This window comes from Dipteris shenzhenensis, chromosome 12 (genome assembly GCF_047967505.1).
Source record: "Dipteris shenzhenensis isolate YYH24624 ecotype China chromosome 12, Dip_SZ_1.0, whole genome shotgun sequence".
In the NCBI taxonomy this organism is placed as follows: Eukaryota; Viridiplantae; Streptophyta; class Polypodiopsida; order Gleicheniales; family Dipteridaceae; genus Dipteris; species Dipteris shenzhenensis.
Genome location: NC_141607.1, coordinates 32,934,462 through 32,950,923, shown reverse-complemented (window position 1 = coordinate 32,950,923; position 16,462 = coordinate 32,934,462). Strand labels below are relative to the sequence as shown.

General features: G+C 44.7%; 1 protein-coding gene and 1 pseudogene across 1 annotated transcript in view; one reads left to right on the top strand and one right to left on the bottom strand.

Moving 5' to 3' along the window:
• Positions 1-16,462, top strand: part of VPS41 (vacuolar protein sorting 41) — a 167,615-nt gene that overhangs the window by 62,088 nt on the left and 89,065 nt on the right. The window contains exons 8-10 of the mRNA XM_087382493.1: positions 236-338; positions 993-1,096; positions 1,256-1,349. Of these exons, the coding sequence (XP_087238619.1) occupies positions 236-338; positions 993-1,096; positions 1,256-1,349 (301 nt within the window). The remainder of the gene's footprint in view (positions 1-235; positions 339-992; positions 1,097-1,255; positions 1,350-16,462) is intronic.
• Positions 6,078-7,723, bottom strand: LOC147896106 (uncharacterized; annotated as a pseudogene).

Sequence of the window (16,462 nt, the reverse complement as noted above, 5' to 3'; positions counted from 1 at the left end):
TAATTAGGAATGTGACAGCATGTAGTTCACTTTTTGTATAGCTCAGGGTATGGTTGGAAGCTAAGTTAGACTGCATGCAAGTTGTTTGTGTTTATACCCGGCTTTTAATTATCCATGCTTACCTTTCTCGTGTTGGTTTCAAAATCTTCCAGAATCATGATGCTGTGGTGTATTGTAAGAGCTCTTTGAATTTTTATGTTAGTGGAGTTGTTGATTTGTTTCTTGTGGCTACCAGGGATGCTGATGATCATGTGAACTGGCTTCTTCAACATGGCTGGCATGAGAAAGCTTTGGCAGCTGTTCAAGCAGGAAAGGCCCGGAATGAACTACTAGAAGAGGTATGGCAACTGTCCTTGCAGGCTTCTTTGGCTGTGCCAAATGAATTTTTTTCCCGAAAGGTATGATTTCCACACAGGTCGAAGAAGAGAGCTTCATATAATTGAGTGATATTGGATGAATAACAAATCCCTGCTATGCGTGATAGACTTAATCATTTAACTTCTTGGGTAGTTATCTTGGGTAGTTATTCATTTTGCTTTTACAGGATGAGTTTGGGTATGTTCCTGGATGCATCTAGATGTACATTGGATAGATACATTAGGTGTGTGTGGGAGGGTTTAGAGACATTCAACCGATGTTTTTAATTGTGGAGCTTTGTTCAGGGACAAACTTTTAGCCATATATATAGAATAAAAAGGGTTCAAATGAGTACAACCTTGGTTCCTCTTTGTGGTGCTGTCCTTTTTGCTCAGTTTTATCCTGGGTCCCTACTGTTTTTTTTTCAATGATCACCCATCCACAGTGATGTTTTAGCTTATTGTCTGCTATTACTGTGATTTGCTGGCTAAAAACACCTTCTTGTAGTGTGCATCATGTGGTGGCAGTTTCAAAACATTTTTACGAGGGGATGTCAATGGGCCTTTAGTTACAATTCGCTATTTTTCAAAATTATACTTACATTACTCTATGAGTATATGACACTTTCATTGCAGGTAGGATCGAGGTATCTGGACCATTTGGTATTAGAGAGGCAATATGCACAAGCTGCTGCCCTATGCCCAAAATTGTTACGTGGCTCTGCAGCTGCATGGGAGAGGTTTATCTACATATACCCCCCTCCCCCCCACCACCTCCACCACTACCACCCCCTCTCCCTCCCCCTCGTTTCCCTCTCTCTTTTCACCTGCTAATACTGGGTCTTACTGGTCTATTGTTTGTGCGCTAATGTGAAAATGGTTGGCTGGATGATGAACAGATGGGTTTTCCATTTTGCACATTTGAGGCAACTCCCCATCTTGGCTCCGTACATCCCAACAAGTAACCCACAGTTGCGTGATACAGTCTATGAGGTGAGCGATGGTCTTCTTAGTCCCGGAGTGAATTTCTACCATATACCTCATTGTACATTGTTTGCTTAGTCTGCTTTGTTGATTTGTAATGGATCAACATTTCTCCATGGAACAAGGAGACATCAATGTAAAGTGCACTATTATATAGCAATATTAGTTTTGGTGGGCCATAGCTTTCCTGAAGCGTTTTATTCATCATTTCATTGATTTAGTTGGTGGGGTTATGGTGTTCTATTCATTTTTCAGTGATTTAGCCAGAGGAATTATGATGTCAGTTTTCGTAAAAGGAGCTGGTTTATTGAAATATGTATACAAAATCTGGACTTTGACCTCGGGTCCTCAACAAAAATGGGCTGTTAACTACTACTACATTTGATTAACCTCATGACAAAAACAAAGCTAGGGGTTAGGGTGGGCCCGCAAAGAGGTGGTCAAGAAGGTGTCTTCTCATTGGCTTTCACAAGCCTTGTTGGCTCTCTGCTCACTTTTTGGCATTCAGCATTGGGTCTATTGTTGGGTGTTGGAAGAAATGGAAGCTAAAAAATGGAAGCACAAAGGAGAAAAACGAGATGCTGTAATAGATTGCTGCAAAACTGAAGTGTGGAGGCTCAAGGGACAGCCAACATAACAAAACCCTAGGGCTAACTGCCCTAACTGGACTAAGTGTCCTAACTGACCTAGATGGTACATAAACTAACTGTACCAATAGTCCTAGCTGACTATAACTAGGCCTACAAGGCTCATACCAAGGTATAAGTGGCATCTATGGATAGCCCATGAGATGGCCTACAAACCTCCCTCCATGGTATGGGTTGAAGTATCCTGGACATGGCTCAGGATACCCAAATATCTAGTGTCATGGTTGCACATGTTTGTCCCGTAGGGATAATGCAATCGCTAGCTCTCTTGTGGAACCTCACGCTCATAATTTACTGCAGAAACACTCATAAGATCTCTCTCTCTCTCTCTCTCTCCACATAGCCTAGGGCCTAGGACAACATGTCAGGCTGGACCCTCCCCAAGGTATTTTATTTCTTGAAGAGAGAATCTGAGTACAAGAGTTCAGCATGAAGCTGCTCATACAAAATCCAAAACGTGAATGAAATTACATGAGCTCTTAGGCTCTCTTTCTTGGCAACAAGCCACTTGTCAAATTCTACATTACTTTCGTAATTACATGCCACCAAGGGCAACTCTGGAGTCTTCGAAGCACTTGGTCACGCGAACAGCCTCCTAGATGCTTGTTAGGCTCCGTAGCGCTTAGGAAAATAACCCTTCCTAGTACCTACAATTAATTAAAGTGCACCACCATGGCACCCATTAATTGTTAGCGCTTTGCATGCAAATAATACACTGTGGGCTAATTCTAGTCACGGTAGGCGTCCCCACTGAACACATGTGCACACATAACAAATATAAAAATATATGTTTAGTCTTTGGTTGATTGATCATAATTAAGAGGCTTTGACCAAAGGTCGAGGCACCTTAATTATAGTCAAGTCTCTCCAGCCGAAGTTGGCACAACTCTCCAACCGAAGTTGGCACATCTTGGTTAACCGTAGTTAACCCTCTTGACGCATGCCAAGTCCCGTTGATCGAAGTCAACACTTTCTAACCGTAGTCAGCTATGTGGTTCTCTGGTTAACCGTAGTTAATCCTCTTGGTAATAAACCAAGTCTCCCTGATCGAAGTCAAGCTTACTTGACCAGAGTCAAGTATCTTTGACCGTAGTCAATTCTTCGACTATTAAAAGAACTCTTTGACCATAATTAACGCCTATGAAAACTCTTTAATTTATGATCAGATAAATGGTCAACTGTACTTTGACTTAGGATATTTACATTGTGGTGACATCCCCTCAGCTTCTATTCAGTTGACCTCAACTGAAAAGCTTCTTTGTAAACATCCAAAAGCTGTGGATGATCGGACAACATGTCTTCATTCATCCACTTGGCATCCAATGCCGTATAATTCTTGAATTTTACAAGATACATGTAAAACTCCTTGCCCTGAGGGCCTTTGCGTACAGTATGGTACACAATCTGCTCTGGTTGAAGGACCTCCTTCAGCTCATCCACTTCTGGTGGATCCTCTGATGCTGGCACTGTAGGCTCTGGCCCCTGGAATTTCTTTAGAAGACTCACATGGAATGCATTGTGAATCCTCCAATGCTTTGGCAACGCCAACCAGTATGCAACCTCATTTATTCTTTCTGTAACCCTGAAAGGGCCATAATATCTGGAAGATAACTTTGCATACACTTTCTGTTTGCCTTTAAACTTGCGGAGCCTAGTTTTCTCGAACTTTAAAAGTACCCAATCCTCTTCCTTGAGATTTAACTGTCTCCTATGCTTATCTGCAGCTCTTTTATGCTTCTCTTGAGACCTTTCAATTGCTGTCCGGTCTTGGCTATAAGCTGTCCGAAGGTCTTTCACAAACTGATCAGCTGCAAATATTTCATCCTTGGTCCTCATGATAGGTGGCAGAATCACCTTCCCATAAATGACCTCAAAGGGGGCTTTCCCTGTAGAGCTGTGTACTGTATTATTGTAAGCAAACTCTACCAATGGTAGGTACTTTTCCCAGTCTGAACCTTGGTCACCCACTTAGCATTTGAGCATATCCAATGCTGTAGAATTTGCTACTTCACTTTGACCATCTGTTTGGGGATGGAAAGAAGAATAAAAATTCAGATTCGTCCCCATATTATCAAATAAAGCTCTCTAGAATAGATTGGTCATTCTGGGATCTCGATCACTGACAATGGACTTAGGCATACCATGGTACTTAAAGATCTGCGCCATGAAAAGCTTGGCCATATGATCTGCCTTTATGGTTTTACGAATTGGAATGAAATGAGCTTGCTTGCTGAATCTATCAATGATAGTCCAAAACCCATCATTCCTTAACTTTGATCTTGGTAAATAAAAAATAAAGTCCATTGCAATACTTTCCCACGGTGCCTGAGGCACGGGAAGAGGCATAAGTAGGCCAGGTGCCTTTCGTCTATCATACTTAACTTTTTGACACGTAAGGCATTCAGTAACAAACTGATGTATATCTTTCCGCATCCCTGGCCAAAAGAAATACCTCTCTAGTGCTCGAGTTGTTGCTGTAATTCCTCTATGTCCAGCATAGGGAGGTGCGTGGCATTTCTCCAAAATCTTTTTCCTCATCTCTTGAGTGATGCATAGGCAGTCATCTTTCATAAGATACCCATCTTTCAGGGAATAGTGATTGGTGGACTGCCCCTCTTGCATTTGCTGTAAAATCTCACCAAAATCTACATCATTAGCATATTGCTCCCTCATATCTTCCAGGTCCTGATGATAAGCAATAGTTACATTGTTGACCTGGGGTCTTCGGGACAAGGCATTTGCCACTTTGTTCCGAACTCCTGGAGTATGGACAATCTGAAAATGGTACATTGACAACCTGTTTGCCCATTTCATATGCTTCTCGGAAAGCTTTGTCTGAGTCAAAAAGTATCTTAGACTTTGGTGATCTGTTTTAACTGTAAAATCTGCACCCAAAAGATAATGCTTCCATATATGGATGGCATGAATTACATCCAATAACTCTTTCTCATAGATTCCCAGATATCTCTCTGCATCCCGGAGTCTCCTGCTCTCATAGGCCACGGCCCACTACATGACCATTTTGATGCAATGCAGTCCTAACACATTCCCCACAAGCATCACAATCCACATCAAATGGCTGATGCAAATCTGGAACTATTAAGATTGGCTCTATGGTCAGCCTCTCTTTGAGTGTGATGAATGCTGTCTTTTGAGGAATTCCCCATCTGAAAGCTGCAGTTTTCTTAGTAAGATCGTGGAGTGGAGCAGCTATATCCGCAAAATGCCTGATAAATCTTCTGTAGTAAGAACACAGGCCTAGGAAACTTCGAACTTCATGGACAGTTTTCAGCTCTGGCCATTCGTGAATGGCACAGATCTTTGCTGGATCCATACGTATCCCATCTTTGGATATTATATGCCCCAAGTAATGGATTTCTTCCAGGAAGAATTCACTTTTCTTGTTGTTTGCATAGAGCTGATGATTTCTCAGCTCTTGAAACACTATAGTAAGATGTTCCTTGTGCTCTTCTTCAGACTTAGGAAAGACAATTATGTCATCGAAGAAGGTACCAGTGAACTGTCTGTAGGGTCGGAAAATACGATCCATCATCCTATTGAAAGTAGCTGGGGCATTTGTCAATCCAAAAGGCATCACCAGATATTCATACAACCCAAAAGTAGTGCGGAACGTTGTCTTGTGCACATCCTGAGGCTGTATCCTCACTTGGTGATAGCCACTCTTTAAGTCTATCCTGCTGAAAACTGAAGCTCCATTTAACTGATCCAGCACATCATCAATGCGCGAAATAGGGAATCTATTCTTGATGGTCATTTTGTTCATTGTGCGGTAATCGACGCACATACGGAATGAGCCATCTTTCTTTTGTACTAGTACTACAGGGGAACAAAAAGGAGAAGAACTGGGGCTGAATCAACCCCTTGGACAACAAACCGTGCACCTGAGTCATAGTCTCTTCTCGCTGAGTTGCACTAACTCTGTATGGGGGCCTATTGGGTGGCTCGCTGCCAGGAATGAGTTCTATGGCATGATCCTCAGGTCTCTCAGGGGGTAGCTCCCCTGGCAAAGCGTCAGAAAAGCAATCTTTAAAATTTTCAAGAAACTGAAATTTATTCTGATCTGCCTCACTTATTTCAGCATGCATTTCCACACCTCTCTCTCTTTTACAAAAATCATGTAAGCTGAAACTACAGACTTTATTTCTTTTCCAACATAACTATTTGATACAATGGGAATAGTTTCCCCTCTATTCCTAGCAACCACACGATGTACTTTGCCCCTATGTACAAACTCCAGCACTCTTTCAGGAAGAGTCAACTTCACTACCTTGCGATGAAACCAAGGCATACCCAAGACTACATCATGATGTTTTAGTGGAGAAATGAAGAAGTCTTCGTGATCCACATAACTCTGTACATGAAGATGGAGCTTCCCTATCAAGGGAGTGACTGGCACAGGGTTCCCATAGAACATTTGATCGGCATCCAAAGCCCTGCCCAACTCCTCCATCTTTATTCCTAGCCTCAGGGCTAGGTCCTCTGATATGAAATTATCAGTAGCCCTTGGATCAAATAAAATCCACGCTTGCTGGTCTCTGACTTTGCCCCATGATAGCAGCAATTCTCGTTCTTCTGGGTTTGAAACATGACCCAGTATGTCAGGACTTCCTCCTGCCATTGGCTTTTGCGGTCCGCGTGGCTTCTCTGCCTCTTTTCCCTTCGAAGTTGAAGGCTTTTCTGGGCACTGGGCAGCCACATGCCCCTCTTTGCCGCACGTGAAGCATTTATCCTCTTTCCTGAAAGTTTCAATCTGTTCAGGGGTAAACTGTGCTCTTCCCTTATAGGGCTTTTGCACCTGGTTTCCCCTCGACTTATGAGGCTGAAGTCCCCTCTTCTGAGCCTTGGGAAACTCTCTTGTTTCCAACTTGGGGGTCGCTGGCTTTTTTCCCTCGGCAACCTTGCTTGTAGTGAAGGCACACCAGTAGGATCCTGCATGTACATGAGACTAGCCACATTGGCTGAATGCATGAGATCATATATTTCTTTAATATCTTTGGTGTTCACTTGGGCCTGTATCTTTGGAGTGAGTCCTGCCTTGTACTTCTTGAGTTGAGTCTTGTCAGAAATATTCTTGAAAGACGAAACCTGCAAGTATGCGTCCCAAAATTTCTGGTTGTAAGACTCAACTGTATCTTGTGCTTCCATATGAATGCTCTCCCAACCCAAAAAAACATGATCCCGAAACTGTTTGGGAATAAACTGTTTATAGAAAGCTTTCTTGAAGTCCTTCCATTTCCTGGGGGCTACATAGTTGGTTGTTTTAGCTATCCACCATGCATTGGCTGTACCAGTCAAGTGTAAACCAACCATACGAAGCTTTGAGGGCTCACTGAACTTTTCTAGGCTAAAGGCAGCATCAAACTGCCTTAAGAATTGCATAGCCTTTTCAGCTTGGCCATACTGGCCATTATAAGTGGCAAATCTTACTGGCTTCCCACTGTCCTTGAATTCTTTAGTCTCTGCCTTCCTACTGGACTTCTTCTTCTTCTTCTTTTTCTTCTTTGACTCTGAAAATCCCGAAGAAGGAGGTGATGCCGAGGATGAAGAGGTAGAGCTAGAAGATGAAGACGAGCTAGATGAACTATGATGATGCTTCGCCTTCTTCTTCTTGGGAAGAGGACCTACACTTTTCCTCTTTTTACTCACCACCACTCTTTCCTGATCTGCTCCAGAGGGAGGCTTCTCTGGCTTTCCCTCAAAAAGAGGTTGTACCATCCTGCGAAACAAGGGATTTCTGCCATTCCCTCATGGGATGATTGGGCATGCTGTTGTGAAGCCATCTCTGCAACTTGTCTGAGATCTGCAACTCTCTCACACACACTGTGTAAGCAACTGATGCACTCAGCCTTTGCTTTTTCAGAGAGAAAGTACCTCAACAAGAGGTGTCTTGCATTCACAACTTGTGCCAGTAATGAGCTGTCAATTCAAAGCATATACCCGCAAAGTTGCCAAAGCATCAACAACTGTATTGCCCCTTTTCTGGCTGCTGCAAAAAGCACTCAGAATGCATCTGATTCATCTTTCTGGTGCACAAAGGCATACATTTTCTCTTTTCTGCAAATCTCTGATTTTACTGTGTTTCTGCTGGTTTTCTGACAGTAAAAGTCTGACAGGTTGGTGAAAACTGCTGGCAGAAACAGTCTCTGCAACTGTCTTTTTTTGTGTGTGGACAATAACTAGATGGGGAACCGGCTGGTTACACTGACCAAACTGACTGGTTCTGGTTTGGTTAGTCAGCAACTAGACTAACTGGACTGGTCACAGTCTGGTTACAGTGACCAGACTGGTCTGGTTGGGTCAACTAACTGGACCTCTAACCAGTCCACTAACCAAAGTTAGGTTAGCTTAACCTCAAGCCTGCCACCTCAGCTATCTAGCTGGCACTCCAGGTCAGCTGCCACATGTCCTGCCACATAATCCACTGAGCTGTCTGCCACGTGTCAGTGCCATATCAGCATATTCGCATGCATGCCATTTGGCTGCCATGTCAGCTTGCACATGTAGACGCCACGTCACCTGTGCCTTTGCCACGTCACCTTGGCTGCCATGCTGGCTGCCACATCAGCCTAAGGTTAAACCTTGGATGGAAATTTATGCGCAGGCGAATCTCTAGAGCATCGCGCCTCAGAGACCGTCGCGTGTCGCGGGCTTCTGCGTGCGCTTCACTATCCCGGCCATTCGTCAAGCAAAGAAACTTGACCCGCGTGAAGGCATCTTGCTATGGATAATCACCATCATCCTTCCGTCGACCGTGTGCCTGCGTGGAGACGTTACCTGTGCACCCCTATCTGGCCGGTTGCCTTCGCCATACATCGAGGCGCCTTAATTATAGTCAAGTCTCTCCAATCGAAGTTGGCACAACTCTCCAATCGAAGTTGGCACATCTTGGTTAACCGTAGTTAACCCTCTTGGCGCATGCCAAGTCCCGTTGATCAAAGTCAACACTTTCTGACCGTAGTCAGCCATGTGGTTCTCTGGTTAACCGTAGTTAACCCTCTTGGTAATAAACCAAGTCTCCCCGACCGAAGTCAGGCTTACTTGACCAGAGTCAAGTATCTTTGACCGTAGTCAATTCTTTGACTATTAAAAGAACTCTTTGACCATAATTAACACCTATGAAAAACTCTTTAATTATGATCAGATAAATGGTCAACTATACTTTGACTTAGGATATTTACATTGTGGTGACAAGATATAGCAACCTATGATTGTACAGAGTACAACAGATCAAGTTACAGAGTACAACTTAGGTCGAGGTAGAGTCTTCGTAAAAAGATCTGCCAAGTTGTCTTCAGTGGGAACATAAGACAACTCAATATCGCCTGCTGATAATCACTCTCTGACATAGTGATTGTGAATCTCAATGTGCTTTGTGCGAGCATGGAAAAGTGGATTCCGTGCACCAGCCAAAGCACTCTGACTATCAGTGAAGATGACGGTAGGAGCAGTTTGACATGCACAAAGATCTGCAAGTAGCTTCCGAAGCCAAACACACTCCATTGTAGCTCTAAAAGCTACTCTGTACTCAGCTTCACAGCTAGAAGTAACAATTGTACTCTGCTTCTTGCTGAACCAAGAAACACATGAAGTACCGATCATAAAATAGTTGCCACTATGTGACACATGAGTGTTAGAACAACCAACCCAATCACTATCAGTGAATCCATGCATGACAAGTGAAGTATCACTGTCATGTGCACGGATTGGTATCTGGCGTGTACTGGGTACACAAGACTAGCTCAGGTAGCTTGGGGAGGCTTAGAGCTAGGTAGGCTTGATTCTCAGGTTGAGTGGCAAGGGTACGAACCCGAGTCTATATAAGGGGCCCAGCGGTTCAGTTCTCAGAGAGCCGATGGGAGCAAGTCTCGTTCCCAGGTGCTAGTTTAATATTGGATTGAGTCGCGGACGCGCGCCTGCATCATAGTGTAGCCCAAGGCCCAGCAACAGATCCCGAGCTTCACAGCGCCACCTGGTGGTATGGGACACTAGGCTGGTTAGGATCTGGTTGGGAGTTCGTGTCAGTAGCTCAGCTTGTGGCTCGGAGCAACATCCCTTGATTCGGGATCGCATCTCGTAGATGTCGTGGTTGGGTGGTGAGCAACCTGCTGAGTTTCGGCACGTTTGGTGTGTTCTTGTGTTTGCTTGTAGATCAGAGGTTTCAGGAGTGCTGGGGTCGTGTTAGTTGGTATCAGAGCCAACTCCTGAGGTAGGAATCTCTATTGCAAGAATTTTGGACGAATTTTCTCCAGGTATGCCTCAATTTCGAAATTCATGATCATGCCTTGGAAGTGACTGCTGGTTCATCGTTTAAGGGAAGTGGTGCTGGATTGGGATAGAAGGAAGGAGAGAGAGAGTAAGAAGGGTGATTTCGTTGCAAGATGTGACGGGCTAAGAGAGAGGGAGAGAGGTGTAGTTAGGAGGAGGTAGTGAGGTCCGGGTAGAGGAGTGAGAAGGGAGTCGTGAGAGAGTGTAGAGCTGGGGCGAACCAAGGGGGATTCTGCGTGTGGCTAGCTGCTCAGGGGACGTGATGGTAGGTAGAAGAGGAGCGTAGGAAGGTGCGCAGCACGATAGGACTAGATCGCAATCTAGGCCATATGCTTTTCGGGGGGGCCTAGAGGCTTAAAAAAGCACTATCCCTCCGTTTTTGGAGGGTGAGCTTTTGAAAAGCAGGGCTTTACTAAAAGCCTGCTCTCCCGTTATTAATTCGGGCCTCGGCCACCTTGCCTTCTCTCCTAGCCTGTGGATTGCGCAACCTTCCAGCCCCTCTATGTCTTCATGTTCCGGAGCTAGAAATGTTGTACGGCTTGCTGTAGAAATCCGTACGGACAGCCAAGAGCGAGAGTCCCGGGTCCAGGAATTTGAGCTGATCGTCAACTCAGCCCAGCCTACCTTCTTCATCGGCCAGCCTTCCCTTCTTCCGTCGTCTCCTCCTTGGCCAGCTTTCACTTCCTCTCTACCTCCTAGCTCCGCCGCCACCTTGTTTCTCTTCTCTAGCCTATCTTCTTTTTCAGATCAGATTTCAGTCATGGTTGATTCTGTAGATCCCGGGCTTGCGATGGGAGACCAGGATATGAACTACCATTCGAATGATGATCAAGGTCTCTACGATGATTTGATTACGAAGACTGCCTTTACCACTACTCTCGATGAAAAGTTTGGGCGGGTTAATACGAATCAAACGGGGTTGACACAACAACTCCAAGGGATTCAGATTTCAGTCTCACTTTTGACTAGCACTGTTCAGGTGCTCATGCATGTGGATGCCTTGGCTTCAGTGTTAGGTCCAAACATCACTCCAGATCCTTTTCCCGGAGATCAGAAGTCTCGTACCAAGGAGGTGGTTGACACTTGGTTGCACAAGTGGCAAGTACACTTCCAGTTTCACCCTTATCCAGATGACAAGAAAATGCAGCTTGCAGCAGGGTATATGTAAGGGAAGGCTTTATTGTGGTAGAAGGAACTTCGGCCCAAGCCTCTCACATGGATAGAATTCGAAGAGGTCTTCAGGAAAGAGTTTCTGAAGGAGGAAGATTATGATATCGTAGGCAAGCTCAAAGCCCTCGATATGTCCAAGCTGAATCTGACTTTTGAGGTTTATCTTCAGAGCTTTTGGGGTTTGCAGACCAGAGCTACAAGGATGGATCCAATGACCTTGTTTTCTTTATGGATGGTTTGCCTGACTCGTACAAGCTACAGATCAAGAACAACAAGTGTACCACTTTGCAAGAGGCCATGAATTACGCGCGCATCTATGATGATACCATGGCCAGCGCAAAGGGAACCACCTTTACCGATACGGGTGGGAAGAACAAGAGGACGTTCTTCTAGTCTACCATTGGTACCAGGGAGTCGAAGTCTACAGATAACGCATCCAAGAAGAACTCGACTCAGACGAAGAATGGTCGTGCCCGTTTCCTCCGCACATTGAAGTTAAAGAAAGAAAGGACGTTGCTTCATATGCGAGGAGCGGGGCCACACTAGGAATGATTGTCCTAAGCGCAAGAACCAGATGCAAGCATTGGGACCAAAGCTCCATGCGGGTCCAGGTACCAAAGCTAAGGGAGCTAATTAAGTTTCAAGACATGTATTTTTGTAAATGCCATTACCTGCCCACTTTACTTTTAATAATTCGTTATTTGGTTCCCATGATCTTTTCCGAGTTTATGGAGAAGTGAGGGACCAAAGAGTTCACATTCTCTTTGCCCCGGGCAGCTCTCACAATTTTGTTAATTACAAACTTGTGCAGAGGATGGGGCTGTCCATGATACCTAGCGATCACACCTACGAGGTGTAGCTTCCAACTGGGAAGCAGTTTTGGGATCGCAACTCTCCCATCCTTTGGAAACGCTGCACGGTGCATCTTACCAAGCAAGCATGGTTCACAAACATGTTTGACATGTTTGGTAAGCATATGCATTTTGGGAAGATCCACAATCATATCTTCCTTATATAACTTCACCGGGGCTCCAAAATTGATGTGTCCAAACCTCTCATGCCACAAATGAGTATCTGCCATGGTAGAATCAAGAGCAGAGGCATGTGCATTGGCAAGTGTAGCATCATCATCCAAACATCTGTCATAAGCATCAAGTCTATAAAGACCTCTAGACAATGTGCTAGTCAAAACCATGGTAAAGGCACACCTCACACCATCAAAAAGAAACTGAAAGGCACATGTAGCAATGGCTGAAATAGAAATGAGGTTCTTACGAATGCCTGGAACATAAAGCACATGCTCTATTCTTACGAATGCCTAGAACATAAAGCACATGCTCTAGAGGAACAATACCCCCAGGGACAGAAGTAAGAGCAACTTGCCCAATATCTTTCACGGTATATAATGCATTATTGGCACATGTGACACTGCCCCCCTGAGATGTATGAGATGTAAGCTCCAATGAGCTGAATAACTTCTTGTAGGAAGTGATGTGCTTGCTAGCACCACTATCAAAGAACCAGGCATGATGAACATCTGAAACAGCCATACAAGCATCATGAACATCAGGATTATACTGACATGTAACCAAGAAAGCCCAATGCTGGTTTTGTGCGAAATTAGCGCACTCATGTTGATCTTCTGCACTAGGAGATCCAGATACTGCAAGACCAGTGTCTTTCTTTTTCTTTTCAGATGCTATGCGCTTCTTTCATTCAGAAATATCATTACCAGGTTTCTTGCAATAATTACATCTCTTCTTCTTTTTGTTTTCCCTTGAAGAATAGGCACCATGTGAATGATCAACATGGGAATGAAAGGATTTTCCAGCTGAAACCTTGCCTTTATCTTTTTGTTTGTGATGGGCAGCAAATGCTTGATCACTAGCCATAGTAGCATTGCGATTCATAGGATTTTGCTCCTCTTGAAGAAGAAGAACAACACGCTGGTCAAATGAGTAATGATTGGCATCACCCCCTGCAACCAACCTCAATGTAGTAGCAATGTCCTGATATGAATCAGGCAACCCATAAAGGGTATTAGAAACCAACTGAGAGTCATGCATAATCTCAACAATGTTGGCCAATTGCTATTTCAAATCCTTCACATTAGTGAGATAGGAATCCATGTTACCACCCTCATCTGCAAGGCCGAATCTGAGGGATAATAACCCAAAGAGCAATCAAGGCATGTGCTTTGGCATCACGACCATCCCACTAAATTTGCTCCTGTGAAGGAGGCAAAGCACCTGGAGCAGGAGGTGCAGGTGTCCTAGCAGTAGCATTAGAACCATCACCTGAAGACCCATCACCTGAAGAAGCAGAGGGTGTAGGTGTAGCACCAGTAACAATGCTTGTAGGCCTGGCCTCAGAACCTAAAACAATATGCCATAGATTCTTCGCAACCAAAATATGTCCCATCATGTATGACCACATGGGGTAATTGGTGCCATCAAGCTTGTCATCGGCCCCAATCAGCCCAAACAAATCATCTTTGCCACCAGACATGGTGCTAAAATACAAGACAAATGCACCAATTGGCAAAGCAAATGAGAGAAAGGCAATCTCTTAGAATCAAGTACCAAAAATCTGCCCAAGCTTCAAAGCTTATGCCTGCAAGAGACTTTGCTGTCCCAAGGTGTACTTGTTGCAAGAAAAATACCCAAAGGCAACACGAGGCCTTACTAAAATGCAAATGAAGCAGAAATTGGAAAGAGCCAATGCAACAACGGCTTACCCAATGATGTAGACCGAAAGGATAGTAGTGACAAGCTCTGAATGTGAGCAAATGAGGGTTGGAAATGAGAATTACAGGAAAATAAGTGCTCCCACGAGGAGGAGAGCACTCAGAAATGGAGAGAAAGAGGTCCAATGGAGGGAAACTTGCAGCCCGAGGCAAAGGGATGCCAAATGAGGGAAGGGCTCAAAGAGAAGTCTCCGGAGCAATTCAGCACACTCCAAATGCCTCCAAACGCTGGCACGCAGCTCGAGGCAGCTCTAAAATGCTGGCATGCAGCTCGAGGCAGCTCTGAAATGCTGAGAAAGCTTCAATCTAGCTGGCACGCACCTCGAGGCAGCTTCGTACTGCAATTAATCCTGCTGACACAGTCCGTATTGCAATAAACGCAGCTGACACGTCCGTACACAGGCTGTACAGCTTTAAATGCAGGCGCAGCAGGTCCGTACAGCCTGTAAATATGCAGTAAATGCTGGCGCAGTCTTGCTGCCAGTTCGCCCCTCCTCGAAGTAGTTTGCTCTGCATCTGTATGATTTGAAATAGTGCTGTTGTGGGCTGTCCTGCCATCAGCACCCCCTCCGGGACTGTTTGCCTCTCCTTCAGTTCGTATGCCCTAGTGTGGAGATGCAAACAGAAAAAATAGCGAGTAAAGGCTTGGCGGAAAGGTAACGAAGGTTTAACAAAAGCGGAGGTCGAGCAAATGGAGACGCAAAAAGGAATTGGGGTGTTGATGGCAAGGATACCAGGATAGCCTTTCCTTTATGCATATCCGCCAGTCCACAGCATCCGACTTCAGACTTTTTACAACAGATGCAAATTTCACCTTGTGAAGTTTTCGTCCAAGTTTCGGCGTGCTGGTCTTGTGATAATTATTTCTATCTCAAATGGTGCGTTGCCCTATCAGCTAGATTTAGGTGCTCGTTTGGGAGAGACTAAAATGAAATCGTGTGTGGGTGTGTGGATTTGTATGTGTGAGAGCATGTTTTTATACTGTGGTCTACACCCACTGTTGGGCGCGGATGGCGTTAGTGGGGATGTCATAGTAGCTAGTCCCTGCTATGCGTGATGGAGTTTATGGTTTTCAATCTTACGAGTGACTATCGTGAGATTGAAATTGCACTATGTTGTGTTTTTAGAGGATGAGTTTGGGAATGTTCCTGGATTCATTCAAGTATAGAATTTTTACAGTAGATTCTCATAGAGATCCATCACATCTGAGCGTGAGTAGCAATGACAGGTTGACACTCTCAGACATGAAGTCTTCACGATCCAAACTGAGGCTACCAAGCTCTAGAGGGAGGTCGTAGGCTTACGACAACATGCAAACTTGATCCTAGATAGAGTAAGGCGGTGGAGGACTATATAGCCGCGATGCGGTCTGCTATTGAGTTGTCCAAGTGGGTGGATGTAGTGAAATTGGAGCTTGCAAAGGCAATGGTTTCAGCTACTACTATTTGAGTAGCAATAGAGAGTGAGTAAGGCTCTCAACATCAGAGTCCAAGGGATTCCATGCATCTCCTTCGCTGTTGTAGATGCCACCACTTTTGTGACCTCTACCGTGGGAGTACAAGAACACCAGAGTGGGGGCTTGGTGAAACAGCCTTAAACCTGGTCAAGTAACTAGTTGACCCTGGAGGGGTTCAAATTCAAGCCTAAGTCCAAAGTACCATGAGACCATCTTGCAGAAAACCCTACAAGGGTTTTTTCTAGACCACCGTGAGAGTGAGGGCTCGGTGAAACAGCCTTAAACCTGGTCAAGTAACTAGTTGACCCTGGAGGGGTTCAAATTCAAGCCTAAGTCCAAAGTACCATGGGACCATCTTGCAGAAAACCCTACAAGGGTTTTTTCTAGACCACGTGAGAGTGAGCCAGTTAGAACATGTGTCCTAAATAGCGTTACTTTACTTTGGGTGCATCGCTTTAACCTAAATGACTGCTAATCTTGGAATAGCCACACCATTCTTAGGCTAGCTCGATCTAGGGAATCTAAACCTCATCCATGCTAGCTCTATTCTTAACTTGAGGCGCAAACCTATCAAAGATAGATTGGTCTCCTGAGTAGAGGTTGTAGATTTTATTGTTCGCATGGATGATGCATAGCAAGCCACATCAGATCCTTTTGCCAGGTTTTGGAGCCATCCCCCTACCGTTTGATGCTTTTATGTGGCCGTGTACCTCCATAGAGTCAATGATTTGAGAACTATGACATTAGGATGGAGCATGCCACCTTGGTTGGCCTAGACTACACTAGCATAGAGAGAGACCAGAGGAGTTGGTATGCT